Source organism: Apostichopus japonicus, chromosome 19, assembly GCF_037975245.1.
Source record: "Apostichopus japonicus isolate 1M-3 chromosome 19, ASM3797524v1, whole genome shotgun sequence".
Classification (NCBI taxonomy): Eukaryota; Metazoa; Echinodermata; class Holothuroidea; order Aspidochirotida; family Stichopodidae; genus Apostichopus; species Apostichopus japonicus.
This window is the reverse complement of record NC_092579.1, coordinates 23,862,828-23,888,079: the sequence shown is the minus strand read 5'-3', so window position 1 is coordinate 23,888,079 and position 25,252 is coordinate 23,862,828. Positions and strand designations below refer to the sequence as shown.

Below are 25,252 nucleotides of genomic sequence, written 5' to 3'. Positions count from 1 at the left end.
GACTTGGGGGTAAATTGCAGGTAGCATGGAAACATGTTATTAGTGTTTAGGGAGAGAACGAGGAACAAGTTTACACAATTTAAATAGATGTTCATAAATTCATGTACTAACAACACTGTATTCATTTGACAACAGCTACACTTAAAGAGTAACTTGTCCATCATAAACACTATGAAGTTAAGGGTACAATCTGTTGGTAACAGTTAATAACATATATGCTTCTTGGCCACAGTTACCCCCCCCCCATCACCCCTCCCTTGCTCATATATGCAAAGGAAAATAAGCTATGGTAAAGGTAGGTACATCTTCCTTAACAGTGTTATATGTATGCCATGGTTAAGTATTTGACATTTGTATTGAAAAGGAAAGTCCTGCTACAAGTAGTAAACAGTGGATTGTGTAGCAAGCAATAATGCTCTCGACTTACAATGCATTTTATGCGTAGGCTTTAAGTGGGTGGATTAGTAGAATTGTTAAACACAATCATTGCTTTAAAATATCGGTATGGTTAGTGGGAAATGGAAAAGGTCAAATGACATATATAAGTCTGAGATTAGTCCTCACCAAAATGTCACAAGCAGGTTTCACTGAATCCTAATACTCTCTTGGGCTTCTCTTTTTATTCTTTTTACGTCCTTTAACCATGTCTCTGGTTACACGTAGTATATAAGCTTTAGTGTTCTTATTCTACTGTGAATGTCAAATCAATAATATATTCCATGAAAAAGGACAAGAGGAAAGAATGTTTAGAGCTAATTAAGATTCTATTTTTCAGCTAATGAAGTCATAAGACAGGTCAAAAGAAAGTAAGCATCACTGTTAGTTAATGTCATAAGACTCCCAGCTTTGGATAATAATAAAATGCTACAGTGAAGGAGGTAAAATTTGTCAATATTTCAACATTTCTTTGTCATCTGATTTGACTTTCATGAAGTGTTGGGCAAAGTTGCTTAAAAAAAACAAAAAGAAAAAACATTTGACAGACAATACAGCTGAGTATTTAACATTAAATCACAGGTAATTTGAAACTGTTTGATGTTTTCCTCAGTCTGAATTTGAATACTTTATGCACCGAGCTTGTTGTATTACCAAGTTATGGGCGCATAAAATCACAAGTCGATGTGAACCTTTTTTTATTTGGTGGGATCATTTGCTGCAAAGAGTGAGTTCCTAGCACGAAAGTTACCGAGAATCATAGATTCCAATAGTTAAACAATTCAGTGGTTGAAGTTTCTGAAATATGAGCAAATTGACCAACATATAAGATGCATGAGAAGTGGAAATATTTTTGGCAAAAAGACAGATTGAAAATGGCAGGTGTTTTGTTATTTTCAGCCAATAGAGATCACAAGGGGAAATATTGTTACTAAGATAAATCGCATAGCCTAGGTGAACAGTGTACATGGTATGTAGATCCCTTTTTGTGTCCAAGAACCCTGTTGCTTTATGTGGCTTAAGGTCAACAGAGGTCAAAGTTTTCAACTGTGCTTCAAGTTACAGTGGTCTGAACAGTTAGAACCTGTTCATGATCCCAAAGTTACATTACAAGGAATAAGTCTTCATCTTGCAAATGGGCAAGGAATCTCAGTAAATAAAGTTGTCTCCTTTGAGGTAACATTTCTCCCAGGAAATAATTGTTTTCTAGCATTATTTATTCTTCTTTACCGCGGTATGAAACACATAAAGTTTGTTTTAAGTATACTTCTCCAAATATTTTCTTGTTTTTGGTGTGCCTCATTTAGAGATTGTATGCATGACCTCAAAATGATAAGCACCTGGCATTGTCCATGGAACTGAAAGGGTTACTTTTAAATATTTGGAGGTATTTCAAGAGTCCTTCAGAAAGATCAGTAATGTGCATTTCATATATTTTCTAAGGCTTGTCTGTCAACTGAACATTCCACCCCAAGTTAGGGTTTGCCTCAAAGATTGCTATGAATTCTGTTTCAATTTCCTTGGTCATTGTTTAGTATGAATATTCTAACGCAGAGGTTCTAGATTCCTGCTTCAATGTAAACAGAAAATGAAATATTTTATAAAACGAAAACCACTTTTCATCAGTCTGTGAAGGCCTTGGTAAAATAGGTAACTTTAGACATAATTTAGTAGCAAAGTCGGAGAATCCTTTCACCGAGAAGGAAAGAGAAATTTCCTTTCGGTAGATTAATTTGGAAGGAAATGCACGCTTTTATATTTCTGTTGTTTACATGTGAGACCTTGCAAAGGTGCCCTGTATCTTCTCAGAGAGCTAAAAATACATCCAGAGTATTGGAATTGTTAGGTCCGCGATGAATTCAGAACAAGTTGGAAGAATTCCACCTGGAAAAGATGCAGTTTTTCAGGAGATGGTATTTAAAACCCTGGGGTTAAATGTTATAAACTAAGTAGAAATCTTGTTTTTTGATTTATTGTATGCATGACTTTAAGCACTTGCAGTTCGCGAGATTCGTCTTACCTAGTACTTTAGCTATTCCCAGATGCTTCTTGAGAACAAGGTCGAGGGAATATTATCAATAAGGAAACGAGAATCCTTGATGGGTGAAGGAAGCATAAAGTGCTGGTTCAAGTTCATTTCACAGAGCTGAGACTAAGGATTTTTGGATTTTGAATTGTGACCTAAGAATTTGTTTAAAATGGCTCCATGTCTATCTACATACACACTCATGTGGTAAAATGTTCTGTCAGGATTCCTAGGCATTTCATTAATTTTTTCTCTTTTCTCACGGGGAGTATTGTTCTTCAGGGCCTCGGGACTCCCGTGTCTTTGAAATCCCTGCTGGAGATAACCAAGGAGTATTTGACATCAGTCTATGATTTTTTCAGGTCATATACGTGACTTGTATATTATTTATATATATGTGTTAAACTTTACCGTCCAATTTTCATCCCAGTTGCTTACCATTCTGCCCCAAAACTGTTATACTCAAGCCTGATTTTTAGGAATCTGCCATGTTTAGGTTGCAAAAAGTACAAATTTTGGAATTTGGTCTTCTACAGAAATTAATACCCATGATTAATGATGTAAGATTAAAAGACATAACCTGTTTGCTCTTAGTAACAAACAACAAAGCAGGTACAGTCAAAATGACCTCACCATGGATCTCATCATATCCTCAAAAATAGCTATATGTATTCTTTCTATTCTAGTAATTGTGTATTTTAAGGATATCTTTGACCTGTTTTTTGAAATATCTGCAGTTTGTGTGACCTCTGTTATTGATTCTGGAAATGTTCTATTTTTATGCTTGTTAAGAGGAAGGATATTTTGGTGAATTTAAATTCCTCAACAGTGTTTCCCACTGTGATCTGATTACAGCATTTGTGTGAGCTCATCTCAAAGGCAGTGCGTGTGACGCTGCAAACATCTCAAGTTACACTTTCTGTTTGTTGAAAATACTTTCCCTCTGTGAAAAAAGTTTTATATGGATGTTCAGAATAGGTTGTGGGTGGGGTGTGGGGTATTGGTGTGGGGGTGGGGATAACTGGTGAAGTGTCTCTTTCTGTACTGTTTTTTTCAGAAATTGTTTATTGTTACTGAAAGGGTTTCATATAAGACTCTTCAAAGTTTCACATACCTCCTATTATTTAATTTTGTTTTGTATTTATTTTCACAAGCAATTAACAGCAATAGGAAATCAGTAACAAAGGTCGCAGGCTCGCAGCAATGTGAAACCAGTTAAGAAACTAGCAGAAACAGGAAAATGGTAACAACACAAACAGTATCATGATGCCAATAACAACACAACAATGACAGTAATATGAAACCAGTAACACTAACAGAGATATTAAACAGTAACATCAGGTACTAAGATATGAAACAGTTACAAAAAACTAACAGAAAATTGAATCATGTAAGAACACTAACAGAAACATGACACCAGAGACCGCACTAGATGTACAGGGTAAAACAGTCTGATATATAAGGTAGTAACAACACTAAACAGCAATGTGAAGCTGTTAACAGTTCTAAACACTGTAAAAACAGGAATGTGAAACCAAGAACAATACTAAGAGCAACATACAGCAACAAGTTGCTGTTAAATCGCTTGGCGTGTGTTTAGTCACATGGCAATAGGGTAACAGACAATTCATCTCTTTTTTAATATTTTTAAAACAAATAATAAAATAAAATAAAATAAAAAATAAAATAAATTATTTAAAAACAAATGAAAAATATGGATGAATTTTTATTTCAGAAAACCTTGACACATACTTTTATTCCTTTTCTGATTTATTATTTAAAGTTCTCTCCATTTAAATCTTCAGAGTGGGATCGACGTACTGAAGAAAGATTCGCGAGGCCAGACAGCCTTGGATATCGTCAACAAGTTCACAACAAACAGAGCCGCTGCGGACATCAAAACATTACTCAGGGGTATGTACGCATCAAAGAAAACATGTCTCTTGTTGTTCATGTTGTAACCGATGATGGAAAACTTCTCTTATTTGACTACCGTTATTAATCTTCAAACACACACTCGAGCCTGAGGGAAATCTCTTGGAAGTTGAATGGTGTTTAGCAATTCGAAAATCATCTGTCCTAACCCATCAAGAAAACGGGAAAAAAACATTGGGAGATGTCTCTTCAGTTATTTTTGCATGCATGACTTTCAGCCTCACGGAAAAGGTCTGGTTTGTTCATTGAAAGAGTAACTTGATAAAAAGACAGTTTTTGAACCTGTTGATTGTTTGATCATGCCGAATAAAGGGCTCAAAATAAATACTTTATTTTGTGAAACTAGTACACACTACTTTGCAACTGCCCCGATCTCTTTCAAACATTAATTGTATCGGTTAGTGCAGAGTTTTCCACACATTTTCAGAAATGATAAAAATTGACTCGATCTCGAGAATTTTCTTATAAATTGTTATGTGATTTTGGTATCCAGTAGCATTGAAAATTGAAAGGTTGGAAAGTGGCTACATTTATTGACAGTCTTTGCGATACCGATACCGCATGAGTTTAGATGATATCATTTCTATATTATTAGATACACCAGAAACAGGCACCTGTTGAATCAGCAATCAAGACCACAGGTGGTTTCTCTACTAGTGTTCCAGATTGTCTCAGACAGAATTCAATCTGATATTAGATCCTTCCAGCATCCTGGTCTCTCACACACGTTAAAGGCCATCGCCATTAATGGAGTTCAGATAGTCAGGAAACTGTAAAGCTAATTTTGAGCTGTTTTTTCTGTCTTACAAGGAATTTTGACACATTCTGGTCTGTAATCGTAATCTCTGTAAACTTACCTCGGGCTTTCCAGCTGCCTGCGTTTGTCATACTTGTCTTAGATGTGTGGGTAAATGTAGTCTTTCAAGATATGTTTCATGGGAACATTTTTGTCAGGATAAAGAGAATCGTCATAGAATGACAACTGCAAAGCCGTGCCAGGCAAATTTTTTAATGGTTTTTTCATATTGTCCGGAGATGACCAAATAGAGGTAAATGATAAATTGGTATCACCCTCCAGCACTTTGAAGATCGTGAAATAAAGCAAAAATAGTGGTAGGCATAAGATCCACCCAGAAAGGGAGTTTGTCTGGCCTAAAGCTGGTGTTCTATTTACCAAACCTAAACATTTCTCCCACAGTGTACATATTGGTCATTCGTTGCTGTTTTGCTACATTTTTGGGGGGAAATCCAAATTGACTGTTCGGACAACCGAAAAGTAGGACCTGACTGTCCAACCCGGATAGACGTTGGAGAATATTATGGAATATATTGCAGCAACCAAGTAAACTGATTAAACCAGTAACTAGTTCGAGGAGAAATAGAAGACTCCTCACAGAGTACAAAAGGATTGTCAGTAGTTTGGCCTATGTACGCTACTCCATACCTTACCTGTCCCTTCACATTGACAACACTCCTGTTATACAGTGTCCACAGCTATATGGTACCGTTGTATCTCAGACACCAGGCTGGCAGCATTACGATTAAGTTTAGAATATATTTGATAAATTACGTTGAAGTTTTCCCTTCCCCCATCCCTCTCTCCGTCCTGAAAGTCTCTCTCAGATTGTTACAAGAATGAAAGAAGAAAGATGTTTGGAGACATTTCCTGAATAGTCGATGGTCGATTGAAGAATGATACTAAAAATTCATCTGATAGGAAAAGTAAATTTGATATTTGTTATTAGCTTCAGCACTGTGCATAGATCTAGTTAGGTGATGTCAGTTTCCCATTACTGGCATGATGACCTTATGGAGAACTATAGGTGGAGGGCAGTTACATTTGGGGCAACTGTGAAGTAAGAAAAGAGGTTGCAAAAGATTTGCTGTTAGATTAACAGAATATTAGTATCCCTTTAAGTCTATGGGCAATGTCAAAATTCTTGCAGAGGTATGACTGTCTGGGAAATTGAAATTGGCTGAAGTTAAAGAGTTGCCATGGCGACCTGAGACCTTCCTAGAAGAGGTGAGTCATGCTTTAGTGACCAGGTGGCCTACAGAGTTTATTTGCTACTAGTTTTACATCAGAAAGTGCAGTGAACAGCCTAGAGCTACCACAGATAATTGCAGTCGTAGAATGGTAAGGTAGCCCTAGCTGTGGACCAGCTGTGATTGACTTCGTGTGAGATCAGAGGTCCATATCGGTCTCTGTGCTTTCTCTGTCTAATGCAAATGACAGTCAGTCTATGAAGAGTTGATGAAGCAACTTCACAATGAGGGTGATGGAGGTGTGTCAGATTTGAGGTGTACACATTATCATTTGCCAGAAAGGGAATCAGGGGTGGGGGGGGGGCAGGGGGTGGAACATGTCAACTAATTCAAAGAAAGATTGCCTGAAGTATTACTATTATTATGGTCCATAATTCACCTTTGTTGAATTGTTAGTAGTAGAGAAAAAATATTTATTGTTTTAAGTGCTGAAACTGGGACAGCTGTTAAAAAGCTTGAATTTACTGCCAGCTACCTTACTTTCCAACAATTGTGCAAAACTTCCAATCCAATACTAACTGGAGGTAGGGAAGGGGTGGGGGTGTGTGTGTTTGCAAACACTGCTATATATTTTTGCACCTGTGTGGCAAATTTGCCACTTTGTACCTATATGTATGCTATGTGATGCCTGATTACACTACTCCCTGGAAAATCTCTGCGGTTACTGTATAAAATGTATACCATTGCTTAATGTAATAATGGTTGCCATAGTTACCAGCATACTAATCTATATATATATATATGCTGGTGTGGTTCTCTGCTTACAGTAAGTGCAACCAAATATATATATATACATCTGACATCATTGCATCCACATAAAGGCTCAGTTAACATCTCCTTGTAAACAGAAATTTGTGACATATTTATGAATTCTCTGAATTTTCTTTTGATCAGCAAGATTACATCGGTCCCTCTGAGCAGTTCTGTTTGAAATATTACCGGTTAAATGTCATATGTATTTGATTTACATGATATGCTTTAAAAAAAAAAAATGTTGGTGGTGGTAAAATAATTGAAGGTTAAGTAAAATGCAGTGACACTGCTACTAGTAATTGTATTGTCTGAAGGGATTCAAGTTTAACAGAGGTTGCTTGTCAATAGACTTGCTGTTGAATCAGAGCTATTGCTAAAAGAGCTTTTAATTTTTTGAAGGGGTAGGGGGGTTGAAGATGGAGGTTGGTTGGGGGCGGGTGTTCGGGTAGGGTTGGGTAGGGGAGGGAAGGGGTCCTTAAATTCCACTCACATTTCAGTTGTGATGACAATGTGATTGTTTAAGAGAGAGTTTAGCCATCCTTAAGTATAACAATAGATGTGCAAGTAATACATTTGTCTAGAATTCCTAAAGCTTCTCCACCAAACTTTCCAAAACTAACATTTCTTTTGGGAACTATGGCAGTTTTAACTTTTATAATAGATCCCTGGTTGTTGATGATGATGATTCCTTTTCAATTTAGCTCTTCTGTTGAGCTGGAACAGGCCAGATATGGTTTATATAACAGTGGACAGGGCTATTTGAATTGCAAGATATTAAAAGATATACCTCCCGTGGGTTGAACAAAAGGTCAACAATTTAAACATTCCTAAACAAAGAAACACCATTTTTATGGCCCTTCTCGTGACTTTTGATAGCTCGTAACGTGTAACCTTTGACCTCACATAGTGCCGAACCCTGTAACAGTCTTTCACCGGGATTGTAAATCTCTCCAAACTCAGACCAAAAGGGAATCTTCTTTGGATTTTGAAAATTGTAAACTCTATTTTGAACAGTAGTACACCACTCTCTCTCTCTCTCTTAGAAGTAATAATATATGAGATGTATGATGAAGGATAAATGGATTATGGTGTGTTTTATTCATTGTTCTCTTTTAGTTTTGATATGTAAGGATGCATTGAGAGAGAAGTGGTAGAACCATCAAATGATCATCATCATTGTTATATATGATAGATATATATATTTCGTACAATTACAGCAGACTATTAATGTTTGCCTAACAATATATCAGGTCAGGAATAGAATGTGCTAAATTTACTTCAGCCATGGACTTACCTGTCTCCTCACAAAAATAGCTGCATTCAGCAACACAATAAATTATTACTGTGTTGGTTTTGAAGCAAAATGGAAAGAGAAGAAGGAAAAAAAAAACATTCCTTATCATCCATAATTCTTCTGTAAGTAGGATGAACTGAAGCCAAAGATATTATAATCCACAACTGTAAAGTTTCCTCCAATTTAGGAATGTTAACCTGAAGACAAAAATAATATATTTGAACAATGCAAAAGTGTAATTTGATGCAAACTTGGTCTGTATAGATTTGTCATTTATTTTCTAATGATAAACAGTGATTCTTCTAAAGTGGTGCAAATTTCTAAAGTCTTCTTTTAATCAATTTAGAATATTTCCACCTTTGTCCCTCCCTCTCCTTGAAATCTGCCTATATACACACACACACACACATATCTATATATTTTAAGAATAATGAAAAAAAAAAACTGTTTAACAACTATGCTGCATTTGGAGAAGGCTGGATCTCGAGCCAGATACAAAAATTATGAGTGATTGGAAGTAAAACAGCCAATGTTTGTTTTTTGCAGAGCTTTCAAGCAAAACTAGCTCTTCTTCACTGCACGACCACCGGAAGTGACAAGGAGTAGCAGGAATTAAAACTTCATTGTAGTTTTAGAGATTTTACTGTAAATTTTCATGAAATGAAACGTTTATCTGTGATGGCCTAGCTTGTAAACACAGAGCAGGAAATTGACAATAAGTAATACTTAGCATATGGCTTGCTCATAAGGCTTGTAACTTGTACACCTCAGGAATAACTGTTTTCACTATGAAGTACACTTTTTTAACCAGTTTCATTTACACTCTGACCATATTTACTGTTGTGATTGGTTGCTTTCTGTCATCACCTTATTTTGATGTTTGGTTCAAATCCCCAAACATAGTAAGGGTGTTGAAAAAAAGTGATACTATTCAAGTGGTTGAAATATTAGTTGTTCCCTTCAGAATTCAATGTGGGTCCCTTAATGACCAACCGGGGCCCCTCCCCCCATTTCCCATATGACCAGGTAAAGTTAAATTTTGAGTTAGCAAATTTTATAATTTCTAAGGATCTGTAACTTTGCATGAAAGGTGACTATTAAGAGGTTGAGCAGCATAACACCTAAAATGTCATCTCTCAGAGTTTTTTTCTAAGGGTTGTGCCAGAATCGTCATAATCTGTTTTTCGTCAAGTGGGAGTCCAGGCAATTCGAAAGCTAGCTTTTATGCTCTGACATTTTGATCAGGAAAGAAACATCCTTCTAGAGGTCCCCCACATCGTTGAAAATGTTACAGATCAGGTTGAAATTAAATTTGTTAGTCTAACCTGTCAGAAGTTCGCTACTAGCAGATTAAATTTTTTTTTAAAGGAACATTTAAGTGACAGAGGAAGTGACATATTGTAGGGGAGATAAACATATTCTGCACTACTGCTAGATGAAAAATCAGATTTGTATCTCACATATCTTAAATTGCTTAACTCATTTGTTATTCCTTCCCCAAGGCAAACAGGATCGGCTCATGCTGTGTGCGTGTGTGTGTATGTTTGTATGTGACAGCCTTTGTAAACCGCAATGTCTGAAAGAACACTGCTTCCCTGAACATCATTCTCTCTATGTATTTAGGGAATAATTTTCTGTTCAAAACTTTCAAATTTGATTGGTAGACGCTGAACTTTGTAAATTACTAGAGTTCCTCTGTACTACAGAACTGCTACATTCATTTTTGTACTTGTATAACAATTTGCCCGTTTTGCTAGCATTATGCAAACCGGATAAAATATTTCCTGTGTACGTAGTAACTTGATGAGTACAAGAAGGTCTTTTCGCTTTCTGTGGAAGTCAAAACATCGTATAGAGAAGCCTTGGATGAAACTTCATACTCGTTATGTCGGTCCACATCGGTTCAAGAACTTTCCCTTTCATAATGGTCAAAATTGTAATTGAGTGCACTGTTACATTAAAAAAAGAAATGAAATTCTGTTGGGCTCTGTGATTGATAGGCTATATCTTTAATATTTGAAACTATTCAGAAAAATGACTCTTATAGCCCTAATTAAATTGGAAAAAAATAGACCAAACTTGGTTTTTTGCACCATATTTTTGCAAGATACTTCCCGGGAGGAGGGAAGAGGAAAATATGGGAGCAGGGATGAAGGAAGGTGGGGTGGGGAGCAAGAAGATGATAGGAGGAATAGTGAATGAGGGAGGGAGCAAGGAGGGGGGAGGAGGGGAGAAGGAACAATACTTCCGGGCAAGAACACAGAAGGGAAGCGGGGGGGGGGGGGGAGGAGAGGTAGTACATTGTGGACATGTTAATGTGCTTTTATAGTTTCTTCCATTGATCTTCAAGAGACAATAACTTAACCATATGAGACTCTTAGGATATGTATTGTGATGATTACCAAATTGTACAGATCAAACAGCTAACAAAATATACATGGCACAATGTTATCAATTGTACACATAGGGAAATCCAGATCTGCAATTAACTGCCTATAAACAAACTTGTGTGAAGATTATCTGTTGCCATCATACCAGATTATTTAATTCTTAAACATACCTGTCGTCCCACAGCATCACTGTAGTTTCACTATGTTTGGAAGAATCTGCTTTTAAACTTTTTAGTTATTTGAAATTATAGGTTTACAGCTTTGATTTAGGCCATGGCCCTCTCATATTACATTACAACTTAACCCCTGGTCATTGGTAACTTGTCACACCCACACACCAAAGTGCGCACAATTCAATCAATCTCTCCTGGGGTACCACAGTGCACCACATCCACGTGTCCCCCGGGGGAACTTCCCTTAGGTGCAGCCACAAACTGGCGCACGCAACTATAGTTACAAGTCACCTCCATTTATATACCTGGGTGAGAGAGTAATGGAGATAAATTGCCTTGCCCAAGGACACAACTTAATGATCTGGCCAGGACTCGAACCTGCAAACCTTAGATCCCAAGTCCACTGCCTTAACCACTTGACCATAACGTTCTCAGCAATATGTCCTTTCACAGATATAACCCACTTCTGTCTACTGTTCTCCTTCTCATCCTTCCATCCAATACATCAGATTGAGATCCTCACAGAGTATTTTTTATCGATGTGTGGTTTAGTGTACATTTGGGCATCCAGTTTAATTCTAGGTGTGAGCCCCCTCCCCCAACCCCTCCCCCATTAGAGCACTCACAGAAGTTTCCTATTGAAATCTGATGGTATTTTAGGGGAGTGAATCGAGGGGCAAGGGGCGTAGCACAAAATGTCACAAATTGAAAAGCCCTGTGATATAGTTTGCTACCTGCAGTGTTATTAGTAGCGCTGAAAACTATGTTAAAATTCCTCACCTTTTAGCCTACTGGCATGTTAAGAGCAGTGTTTACAGATGTTTTTCTTATCACAGGTACTGTACCATCCCAAAAGTTCCACTAAACCTTTTCTTTATATGAGCCGTTGTTGTGGTTCCAATGAAGAGTGCCACCAATTTAGACATTATTGCATGTGCAAGCTTTGCATGCATTGAAGAGGGTGTATTTATAAAACATGATTTCTCAAGAAGGGCCAACTTGGACCCCTACTTCTTATGTACAAGGTCACATACATTGATTACAAGACTACCCACTGTTTGAGGAGATGAAGGGTTATTTGTGGGTCAACAGAGGGTTAAAGAAGTGCTTTGGCAGTTTGTAATCAGTGTTGTTGTTGTTTACTTGAGTCTATTAAATATTCCCTACTTCATTGAGAATGATAGCTAACAAAAAGAAAAATAGAATGAAAAAAAGCAATGTCCTACAACAAGGGTACAGAATGATTAGACTGAGTACAGTTTCTCATACATCAAGTAAAAGTCTCCGTTCTGGGTATCTGACTATTTTTGGCTCTGGTTAATAGGAAGCAATGAAGAAGGTTAATCATCATTCATAAACATCTCCAGTTGGCATCTTTATTATTTTCTTCTCTTGTCCAGGATTGAACCTATGAAGTATATAAACCTGAATTATATGATATACAATACATTACTATGACTCATCACCAACTAGGACAGACTCTTAAGAATAACAAATTGGCTGTTGATAACTGGTTTCCTATAACTGCCTTGTTGCTTTCTTTCTTTCCTGTAGATGCAATCGGAGGGTCACAGGCCAAAGCCATCAAGGATTTCATGCGACTTCATGACAGGGCTGCTCTCTCCTTTAAAGCAGGAGACATCATTAATGTGAGTAATATCAGATTAACTTATTATAACGGATTCCAATTTAATCGAGTTCCTCTTATTGATTAGTGCCGGCAGGATTATTTATATGTACGTAATTAAGGGTCTGTATCCTGTCAAATGGAGGTCTTTGTTAAATGGAAGCTGTATCTTGTATGAGGCAAATGAACGTTTGCTCTAACGAGGGATGAAGACACCCTGCTTAGTTTCTTATTTCCACCAAATGAACATTAATGAACAATTAATTAAGGATAGCCTAAAAAGACACATTTTTTCATAAATCACTAAGATTTCACATGAAGAACTTTTACCTTAGCGTTTGAATGAAAACTTTTTCACTGGTCCAGCAAGTGAACTGCTATTGTGCGCCACTGAAAGTACCGCCAGTATCGGCCCCAAATATGCTAAACAAGTCAAAAAATGGTCACCAAGCACCGACTTCAACTGAGTATTTTGCGGGCACCATTATTCCTCATAATTGAGACAATTGATTTTTGTATTTTACCAATTTTTTTCATTATCTGGAAATAGTTTTTAGATTCAGAACCACCAGGAATGTACTGTTCAAAACTTTAACCTTGGCGGCCAAAACTGATAACCATTAATTACCAAATCGTGTTAAAAAATTCCAAAAATTTAAGGACAGAAATTTGGTTTTAATAGGAAACTAAAAACTTAATGTATTGGTTATTAATGATGCTACATATTGTAAAGCAATTTACCATCTCCAAAATAATAATTAATTAATATAAATTACAGAATTTAATTTAGGAGTTGGACTAATGAGCTTCTTTTTACAATCTCTGCTTCAGTCTTTTAGTGTATTAGCTTGAGACGTTTGGTCCCCTTTAAGTTCATCAGCCCTGCTTTTTAGGTAAAGAGGAAACCACATTGGTGCCAAGTTTTGCTCTAACAGCTTTCAAGGAATGAACACAAGTTTATGTTATAGTCTTGGAAATACAGGTCATATTAAGTCCCCAAAAGTTTAAGACTTTCTGGAAGTTTATGGAAGTACAATTTTGGCAATCCTAACTTTTCAAGTTATGTAGATACTATAGTGAACTTTCAAAGTGAGTGAAAATGCTCCGTAAGTTGTTTCATTGCTGATCATTTTGTCTCATGAGCGTGGGGGTGGGAGGGGGGGGGGTGGTGAGGGGGGTAGAAGAGTTAATGATTAGTCATCTATTCAATGTTAAGGGTTTCCCCTCACGATAACAAAGTTTATGATTATTCTACATCATAAGTCAAATTGATGATAATCTAATGTTCCCATACTGCCCTTGGTTCTTCTTCCACTTTTGGACAGTTTTGTTGACATTTTTGTTTGTTTTCTCATTCTCTCTCTGTTCATTAATCAATCCTTATTGTTTCAAACCCATGATGGAATCTTTACAAGTAAAAAGACATTTAAAATATGCAGAAGGCTCTACTCTGGTCCAAATCATATTAATGTGTAATTTGTAAGCAATTTATGGGGATCACAAACTTGCTTTTCTAAATGGGAGAAATGTTTCCTCAAAGATTTTTTGAAAAGCAGTTCTGCTAATTATTCTTTTGAGAAATTTTCACCTTCATTTACATAGCAAAGTGCTTTTTCCCTCGGTCTTTCCCAGCTGATGGCTGTTAATGCTAGAGGCATGAAGGGCCTAAATGGATTCTGTGTTCATATGAAAGAGGGAGAAAAAGTGGGAAATTGTCTGAATTTAAACAGAATACATTTTTTTTTGCAAAGAAAAATTAAAAGAAAAAAGGAGGGGGAGACTTTTTTAAAGTTTTCCTTTGAAATTAATTATTTGCTTTTTCGTTGACCTAGGAGAGGATTTTCTTGGGATGCTCTTATTGCAATAGTACCCTGCACTTAAGCCGAAGGGTCTGTCTGTCTGCACACGAATATTTACCGTTGATACTAATGTACAGTTGATCAATGATCAATGTTTTTTCTTATCAAATATGCTTCTTAGTTAATATTATGAATTATGAAGAGACCTTGCCTAAAGTTTCCATATTGAAAAAGAATTAATGTAGGGAATATTAAAGATTGCTTTCATGTGGCGTGGAGTGGATAATAGTAGGTTTCGGATGTATTCTTTGTTTCTATTTATGTACACGAAGGCCTATGATGTGATTTGAATAGCCAGATTTTTTCTCACCATATAACAATGTGCAATACATAGCTAATCCTACCTAATCAATTTTTTTAAATGCAAGTGAATGCACATAATACTTGTCAACGTTTGACTACCCTAGTATGTGTGGGTTGACTCTGGTTCCCAATGAAACTAGGAACTACCCTTCCTTGATGAGGAACCTGGATGTAAGCTGCCGCATCTCCTGTTGGAAATACTATCTTGCTGTGTATGTGTCATCCACAACCAAATTTTGAAATGCTTTAAAACGTCTCTTGTTGTAGTATTTGTACCAGTTTAACGAAAGAACCTAACAGTGGCGGGGTCATGGTGAGGTATTTGTCAGTAAATAAATCTATTGATACATCTGTGAAGTTTGATCTGAAGGGGTATGCTGTTAAATTATTTGATGAATTATAAAGTCTACTCATGAAAGTATTTACAAAGAAATAAAATGGGAAGGGATGGGATAGGGATTGGTTAGATTTGGGTTAGGGAAGGTATAAAAGAAAGATTAAAAGGAGGAGGTTAGGTTTGAGTGGGGAGGAAAGAGAGGATTAGAATTAGTGGATTGGAAGAAAAGGAGAAGATACTTTTTTCTGAATAAAGATGCAATCTGTCAGGGGGATGGGCAGGGGGGGGCAGATAAAGAATAGTGAAGGGTAAGATGGCATGAGGCAGTGATAAAGGTTCATAATACAGTGGTATATGTTCAATTGTTGCTCAGGCTTATGTTGTCCTAATCAAAATGTTGTAACAGAAATATGTGTTTTTTCAGTTATAACCATTTGAACTTCCTAGAAGTCTAGTATTGTATCATGTTTACTGGATTGCCAGGCATGAAACAGTGTACATTGAATTAAAAGAGACCTTGTAATACATAAATTTTCTGATCATCTCAGCTTCAGATACTGATGTTTGATGCAGATAACAAGGGAATTTAACTTCTCATACCAGGGGTACGTGCATGATCCATGTGTTTGTAATGTCACCAAATGCTGACATCGTTTCACGTCAGCAAAGAGGTCCCCCCCCCCCCTTTGCTTCACCTCATACAAATGATAGATTACAAGATTTTGCCAATTGTTGTCAATTTGGTATGAATTATTGCATGAATGGCCTCCCAAGAGCCACAAGTGAGCTTCCATGATATGAGGTTGAACTCTGAAATGGTAACCTATGCAGCTCCGTGACAGAGATTCATATTGGCAGATATTCTCTCCTTGTCTTTTGATATGTTTAGTTTCTTCTCAGTCATTCTTCAGAAGAAATTGTGATTTACAAATTATCTTTGAACTTGAGAGAAAAATGGCAGGCTTCTCTTTGATTAAGTATGTCTTTGAGTTCATTTCCATGAGCAAAACAACATGTTCGTGTGGACTGGATTTCCCTTCAAAAATGTTTTCTGACTTTGATACATGACAAGCTTTGATGGCAATAGATCTAAATGCATGTTAATGCTGGATGCCTTTCTGTATTATTTCAAAGAATGATGTAAATTCTCAGTGAAGGGGAAGAGGTCAGGCCAGAGGGAGAAGGAAGTTGAAGGGGAGGGGGGGTGGAAGAGGTTTTAATAGGGAGGTAAGGAGACTCCTATATGTACACTGGAGTTCCCAAAGTGTTTGTTACAAGTATATTTAAATGGGATCACCCACATTCTCTTTTAGTTACTAACATGGGTATCAAATTGTAATGGAAAAATAATATCAGGTTCTGTGTTAAATTTTTAATTGCTATTCATTGCAACCTCTTTTTGCAATTGAAGAATGAACTTTTCTTGATGACATCATACAACAGTAATTGATGTTATTACCTACCATTAATCTGCAATGAAAGTAATACTGCTGGATTGGGTTGTCAAGCATACATTTGGTCACATTTTGATGAACAAAATCACAAATATTTTTCTAACTTTCGAAAACTTTGTGTAGATTTGCCCGACACATTCGTTAACTCATCCATAATAAAAGTAGTGTCCATTGGTAGAAGGAAGGATGGGGATCACAACTGTATGCTCTGTAACCTGTTCCTTAGAGAACACAGCAACATTTATAAGCCTAAGTTATAGGCCTATTTAAGATCGCATGGCGAGAACCAAAGGCCTACACCAGTGTTCGCATTGGGACATGCGTTTGCAGGATCCATGCAATATATCTAGAGGGTACAGCAAAAATATTTTTTTGTGGGGAATTTTCCCACAACAATTCCTGGTATTTCCTGCATCGTTACTGTAGTTACAAAACTTTCCAATAACAAGTGGGATATTATAAAGATTTGTTAATTTTTGTAAAGAGTAATGAGATTGGTCAAATCTTTCCAAAAACAAACCATGGCTTCGTTAGTGCGGCACTGCACAGTGTGTATTGGTCTCAATGGTCGACCATATGTGCTGCCCTGTATGTACTATATATGTGCTCTAAGTCTCGGTACGGGCATATGTACGTACATCTAACTATTAACATCATGAAATTCCCCCCCCCCCCCCTCAGAAAAAGACCATTTTTGTTGAAAATCCCCTCCCAAATTTGAAATCCCCCCAAACTTGACTGGGGGAGTTCTATCCTGTTTTAGATTGATGATTCTTCTGTTTCCACTCTCATTTTATGAAATTAGCAAACAAAAAATGCTGACCTATCTTCTCTCTACTATTGTACTTTCCCATCTATCTAGCATATTGATTGGTATGCATTTAGCACTGTGCCCCAATTGACCCTCTGGGTCAATGCCTAACACCTTCTTTCCCAAACCCTGGAGTTCTGCAGTAATTGTTAAAGAAACCTTTTACTTTCATGAACTTGATGTTTTGAAAGTAAAATATAAAAAAAACCTGACACATTGCCAAGGTTGTGAGTATACTGCACTACTATACAGCTAGTGATCAAGTGGTTTAATCGTGCGTTAGGATAATGCGTTACATATCACAACAAGAATAAGCAAATGTATTCCAAGTATCTTTCTAGTATTCTTACATGTTTCAGGCCTACATTTTATTTTGTGTAGAGATGATAGTGATTGACGGTGATAGGAATAAGGATAATGACCTCATATCACTTATGATAGACAACTGACCACCATCGTGTGGAGGACGATCCCTTTAAAATGGAAAACGCAGCTGTATATTTGCAGTGTTAGAAACAGAGTGAAACATAAGCAGGTTGATCGAAAGTCCTCTTTTGTTTTGTCATCCGGGGTGAAGTGGCTGCTACAGCTTGTATTACTAGTTTGGGGATTTCCTTCTATTGTTTTCACATGAAGTTAAGGGTTATCAGCCTCAGATTGAAGAGGAAGTGTTTTCTATCCTAACAAGCCCCTTCATTGCTTCCTGTTGGCTACAGATCATGTATGTTAAGGAACTCTGGGATGACTGGAAGACAAATTGCCCACAAAACAGTTAGTTGAGTTGAGAATGTCCGATGTAATCGATAAGGTAGTAGGTATATATATATATATATATGTATAACTTGCAGTGTCTCGTGCTTGTGGGATTAAAAACATTAAACAAACAAAGAAACAAAGTACAGGGTCCCAGTTGAACATTTGTTCTCTATAGGTTTACTTGCAGGCCCAACCAGTTTCTTTGTCCCGATGTGGCAGTATCACACCCTAGCTGTTGTTTGTACTTTTAAAAACTTAGCATGATCATGTAATACTTGGTCCAGCTCCCCCTTAAAACAATAGAAAGTAGAAAAACGAAAGTTTAAGTTCTCTGATGATCTGGTCACACCTATGATCACATGTTCGAGGTTTGTGAAAATGGAAAGTTTCATGTATTTACTCCTCACTTTGAACTTGTAGCAGATTTATGATATGCCACACTTTTATGAAAGGGATGGATAAAAACATTAAATAGTGTTTAAATTTACAGCAATTGGTACTGGAATAGGAACCACTGTATTTAGAATATTTCATTTGAAGAGCTACGACACATATTAAACTGTTACATTAATACTGTTTCCATAAACTGTTACATGAATTTGTTCCTTACCCTCCCCCTCCCCCCTCACCTTTGCTTTCTTTAGCCAGAAATTTCAGAGTACTGTACCTGTTAAGTCACATTTGAACAATATTCCATCCTGAATCATAGTGTGAAAATATTTCATTTTAAGCATCAGTAGATTAATATATGGTCAGTCGACTAAAAGGCGCCAAATGAAACTATCCACCCCTCTTAAATTATATCTAGCCACTTGGCCAGTAATGAAGACATTTTCCTAACCATCTCTGTTGAGGATTGAAGGAGGGTGATGTTTCAGTGTTTTGTGATGGAAATGGACAGCTGAGCCAAGCAGGTCCATTGGAACATCTAAACAGCATATAAGTAGAAACCTGAGTTCACCTTGACATGATAAGAGTAGGCCTACCTCTGTTTTCTGGTTCTGTGATGACTTCATATCTACCTATAGGTATTATAATAACTACTGTGGAGCTGCCCTACGTGAAAATGTAATCCACAGGAATGATGAAACCCATGAAACATTGCATGTCATGTTTAGGATGTATGTTATGATTTAGTGCTCCTCCTGGGGTAGTTTGTGACATGCTGCCATGGTAACTACTGACTGGTTAGAGAGAATAGTCAAACTTTATTCACCTAAATATTTATATTACTGCTAAAGTGTTTATTGACTTGCAGAAAAGTTAAGATATGAAAGTCCCTTGGCATTCTCAAAACACTTGTCAAAGTTTTGTGTTTGAAGTGTTCTAGAAGAGAAGACTGATTAAGATTCGGGAACTATTAAAGACAGGATTTTTCCCATGTTACTACTGATAATACAGACTCATTCCCATGTGCCTAAATATTCTACAGCACACATGAATATTTTAGTTACTAGTGCAAGGCCAAACTTGTGCTGCATATGAGTGGAAGGGTGATTAAGCAAAGAGTAAGAGTCCAAATTATAAATCCATTCTCTTTGCTTCATTCTGGGGTGGGGGGTGGGGGGGTATTAATTCCAGGTGGATGTATTTGCATTTGGCCTTGACTTGAAATATATGTGCTTTTTGTTTTTATTATTTCCATATTGGATATGAAGAAATTCAGAATGTAGATTCATAAGATGGAAAGATAGTTTGAGGATCACCTGAAGTATGGTAGGATGTGTGTGTGAGAGGGGGGGGGGGGGGAGGGAGGAGCTAGGGAATGTGGATACTGTGTTGTATGTCACCAAGTTAAGTATATTAGAATAAAACTTGGACAGTGCAAATATATCATGAAGTTTGTTGCTCACAATTATTTTCTGTTGAGTATTGTACTACTAGAGTTCTACTCATTTTCTGTTACCCTACATCTTCTGTTACCCTACATCTTCTGTTACCCATGTGTAAAAGTAATCTTGTATGTAATTGTGCATGAATATTGAGAACGATCGCTAATATGGGAGGAAATTTTGCATCGCACTCGTCTGAGCCCATCCGATGCTCAGATCATGTATTAAGCAGATTGAAAATTGTTGCCCAAATTGACAGAGTCCCAGATTTAGAATGATGTAGTACCTATACTTGATAATATCATGTCACAGTTAATGCTTCTGTACCTGTCACCGACTTTGGAATGTTCCAATATATTCCAGCGTGACAACGTCGACCTAATAGGTGGTCTGTTAGAGCAATGAGTAAGTTTGGAGGCGGGAGAGAAATGGAAAGAAGATGAGAAGGAAACACTACAGTGGCAAAACTAGGCCGGTGTGACCTGTGCAACCTCCCAGGGTCCCCTGGGTCCCCAAATAGACAAAAGTGGCAACTAAAATAACTGCCCTTCCGCTGAAGATAAGTGGCCAGCTGTAGGCCAAAGTGGAATGAAAAGAAATCCTGCCCTCAGCAGATAAAGATTGAGAGTGCCATATCTGGGCATCTGTAGAGGTGACAAATATAAAAAAATTGCTCACCCAAGACCAAACCAGGGCTTGGGCTTTGTGGTCCATTTCCATTGCTACACAGGGCCCTGTCGTTCCTTGCTTACACCACTGAAACAGAATACACATATCGGTTTGTACAGTATGTGATACTGTATCTATGGTCAACATCAAACCACAGGTTATACTCAGACAGGCAATGTGTGTCACATACAAAGCCCTCTCCCTATTGCTTATGTACATGTCTATTGACAATACTATTTATGTGTGTAAATATTTATCGTTGTAAACTTGAACTACAGACAGTCCCTAAATTATACGGTCCACTAAATGCCCTCCGGATAGCTAATGCTAGAAACTTTCAAGAAGTGTGTTTAATATGGAATGTAAGTGGGAAGATGGCTGTCATTCTCATCTGTCATCTCCTCTTTCCTCTCCTCCTGATTCCCCCCCCCCCTCTAAATTATGCGTTTATGCCGAATGCCTCGGGATACAACTGCACTGACATTGTTTGTGAAATCAGTGTTTTGCGGGATATTGATATGTTTTGGAACTTTCAAAGGTTCTCTCAGCTAAAATTAATTGAGCTTGAAATATAAGCATTTTGCATTTTTGATACTTTTCATATTTGAAAATCCTATTACTATGTAATTTAGTAGCTTGTGTTCTTTGATTTGTTTCCAGTAATTCACAAAACATGTCTTTTGGTTTTTTAAGCTGCATCCATGTTATACTTTGCAGCTTATAAAAGATACACAATTTTTGGAATAATTTTGTCGGGGGTTTCCACATGTTATAACTTTTATTCTGGGCAGAGCCTCAGAAGCACTGTAAAAGTTATTGTGATAGGCTACTACTGTAGTTATATACATATACATTTCAACGTCACATAAGTTACTCCTTACACTGAGTTTGACCGTAGCACATTGTTCGTAGGTCTGAATATGCCATGTTTACAACTTTGATGGTGCAAAAAATTTCTTGGATTCTTGCCAAGATTATTTGCAAGTGCAAAACAGGTGTTAGCAGGTATGTTCAGTGTTAATTATGTTGTGTTTAAAGCGGTCAGACTGGTGAAATTTACCAAAACGCGCGACAAAGACTGCTATGTACGTAACGTTAGTGGCCTGACTGGTCTGTTTAAAGTAAATGTATTTCAAAACTGGTTTCTTTGACCAGTTGATCGGCATATTGACCACTGGCTATTGATTAAAATCGAAACTGAGGCTAAAGAAATAGGTTTTTTAAAACAGATTAATAAATCATAGCAAGTATTAGAAATGGATTTGTTGTGAAGAAAAAAAAGAGTTCAATATCGGTAATGAGGCTAAATTTTACAGATACCAGTATGCCGCCGATATTGCGAATATCAGCCCACCCCGATATCATGAACGCAAGACTAGTATATAGTTCCTTTCCACAAACTCCCATCTTTGGTAAAGTCTAGAGCTCTTTTTCCTTAATATATCTACAGATGATAATCTTCACAATATTCATAATAATATTATTATGCCCATGGAGTACTACAATATGGAAATCACCACATTGTTGAAAATTCTGCTTTGAAAAACATTTCCTGGATAGAGAAGATTTTTGATCAACTAAGTAAAAAAAGATTTATTTTCTCCTTCACAGGAGAGACTAGTGCTCCTTACTTAAGAATCCCAAGGTTAAGTGTGTTGTCCAGCTTCTCCCCAGCAACTAAAATTACTCTGAAAATTCAAAGTGCACTCAAAGTTAATGTGAGGATGCGGTTTATTGAGAAACATTAAGTTCCTGAAGAATGTAAGGTAGAGAGAAAGAAAGGGGAGAAGGAAAAGGTGGCTTTTTCTAATAATTGTTTTGGTGTTCCAATCTTTAAGTATCTGTATGGAAATTTGTGAACAAAATTTGTTCCTTATTGAGTAGAGACAAAGCAGCCATGATATGAAAGGAAAATGTCTTGATTCCTACTTTTAGAAATCAGTAATCTCGAAAGGGCTGTTGTTTCTACAATGGCATAAATGGTTCTTTGCTCATTTGAAAAACTGTCAGTGTATACTATTGATTATAGCCTAAAAAAGTGTATATGTATATATACATATACACTTTTTTAGGCTATACACTTTTTTAGGCTATCCTTACCGGTTTCGAACCTTTGGACATACAATCAGCCTCCATAGCCTAGTGGTTAGGGTGTCCGCGTACAGAGCGGAAGGCCCGGGTTCAAATCCCGGTGGAGGCTGGAAGTTTTTTCACTGTTCTTGATTTTCCAACTCTTTACGATTTTCATTTATATATATTCATTTGCCTTTGTCGTTTACCTCCATTGCATTAACATAAAGTCTGTTCAAAGTATCTCTTTCGAGATCCGGCTTAAGGAATCACAAATGATTTTGAGTTGGTTAGCATCATGTTTGATCTCTAGAGTAAGGCAAAATATGTCACCAAAAACAGAACTAGTATTGTTCGATACAGGTGACAAACGTCTACAGTGGAATTACGACCTTCCTTACCGGTTTCGAACCTCTGGACATACAATCAGCGTCCATAGCCTAGTAGTTAGGGTGTCCGCGTACAGAGCGGAAGGCCCGGGTTCGAATCCCGGTTGGAAGTTTTTTCACTGTTCTTGATTTTCCAACTCATTACGACTTTCATTTATATATAAATATATGTATATACATATATATATGTATATATATATACATATATATATATATATATATATTTATATATATTCAATGTATGTATATATATGTACACGCAGCTATTAACTTTGCATATATTTCATATTCTGTAGACCAAACCTCATGTTAATAAACATATAGCATAGAGTCACAGTTCTAACGTCAAATAATATGTATCCTTGAGAATTGTAACTAAACTTGCTTCAGGACAGAGATGAAATACAAGTAGATTATGCGACTCGTTATCTCTGGTTTCAGGAATTCACAACAAATCTCTTATTTGTATGTTGTTAATCCCATCACCCAACCAAAACTTCCAGAAAACAATAAAATTTCTGACATTGTCAGAATATTTTGTGGTAAGTCTTATTTGTGAAGATGAAAGCAAAAGGCAGAATTTTTTTCTGTGAGGTGGTTATCAGTGCTTACCTTGACAGGAGTACAGAAAAGTTGAATAACTAAAAAACGATTATATATTCAGTTGAACAAATTGCAACGTGTTATGACAGTGAGCCCAATGTAAATGATTTTCCCCCACTTCACTACTTTCTTAATTCCTTTTATTCTAGTTGTTATATCTATAGGCTGTCATGGGTACTATTAAGCATGTCCAACTTTTTTTTTCATATTAGTCGCTATTTTTTTTAGTTACAACAACAGCGTTGACTTTCAGTGGAAAGTACAAGCAGAAAGCAAAAAGTCAATCAAACTTAATGGATGGAAAATAAAAAATAAAATGGATGCACTGAAACAGATCACTGTTTCTCAAAATAGTAGACCCTCTTGATGTTACATTTGAAGCTATGACTCTCTGCATATTTGGACAGAAGTTTTTACACCCCATTTCTCTTGCAATTGTGTTCATCAGAAGTATATCTATTTACATCACTCCATTCTTACTCATCTCCTGTACCTATGCACTCCATTCTACCTAGCTTATGACAATTGGTAATATTTTTGCACTGTGCTCCCTACTCCCCCTTGACCTCTTGACCTCATGACGGTCACTGTTCTCTTCAGGACTATCAAATCTATGATTCTGAAGTTTCCAAAGTGATTCTAATGAGATTTTTCTATCTAATCAAATATTCTGTGAAACCTGTTGTTAGGACAAAATTCATAGGCCCCACCGTTTGCTATCACTGACACCATGCACTGCCTGAGCATCCATTATATTCTGTATTTTTTCATTTAGAAAAGAGGTATCGTCGTTCGTTAATACTCAGAACGAGTAAGTTTTGGAGTATCTGTTACAAACGTAAAATTTTACAAAAGAAGTAGCAAGTAGACGATACAAAAGTGTCGAATTGAACAGTTTCCTGCTGGCTGTTGTCTTTTAAATCATGTGATGGGAATGCACTTGTGTTGTTTGTAGTCAAAGTTCTTTCTGATGGTCCCATTAAAACCACTTCCTAGAAATGACTTCTTTATTGCTTTTTACCTCCATCAAGTTGATAGATATAACAGGACAAAACAGGATGATATATACTTACTTTGCCCCTCCACTGTCGCATTAAAGCATCTAAGCAGTGACGGATTTCAAATTCCCTGGACTTTTAATTGTGATGTTTTGGTCAGTCTGACCTGGTCATTAGTCTGGTTAATTAGGAACCCAGTTGATTTGATGGCCTTGACTTTAGACGTATTGTAAACAGTTCAAATGCTCCGACAATGGTTCTTGCAGAATTTGTTAATTCGACTGGGATCAAGAAATACTTTAGAAAAAAAAAATGACAGAAAAATGACAGGTCTTGGCCATCAATGTTGATCAAAGTATTTGTGACAATGGCAAGTTCCAATTTCATATTGTTTTGTTGGAAGTCACTCTAGTTTTGAATAAAATGTTTTTTTTTTTTTTATGATGAATACATATGTAAAATAACACACCTTTAAGATTGTTGAACGTTCTC

The 25,252-nt window shown here is 36.8% G+C and overlaps 1 protein-coding gene and 1 non-coding gene across 3 annotated transcripts in view; both read left to right on the top strand.

The window, feature by feature from the left end:
- The window catches only part of LOC139960399 (uncharacterized), a 173,494-nt gene that overhangs the window by 66,898 nt on the left and 81,344 nt on the right, over positions 1–25,252 (top strand). For both annotated transcript variants that reach the window (XM_071958744.1, XM_071958743.1), the window contains exons 7-8: positions 4,267–4,375; positions 12,607–12,701. In XM_071958744.1, coding sequence (XP_071814845.1) covers positions 4,267–4,375; positions 12,607–12,701 — 204 coding nt within the window. The remainder of the gene's footprint in view (positions 1–4,266; positions 4,376–12,606; positions 12,702–25,252) is intronic.
- Trnac-aca (transfer RNA cysteine (anticodon ACA)) lies at positions 22,829–22,900 on the top strand. The gene has a single exon. It is a non-coding gene; the product is annotated as a tRNA-Cys (tRNA).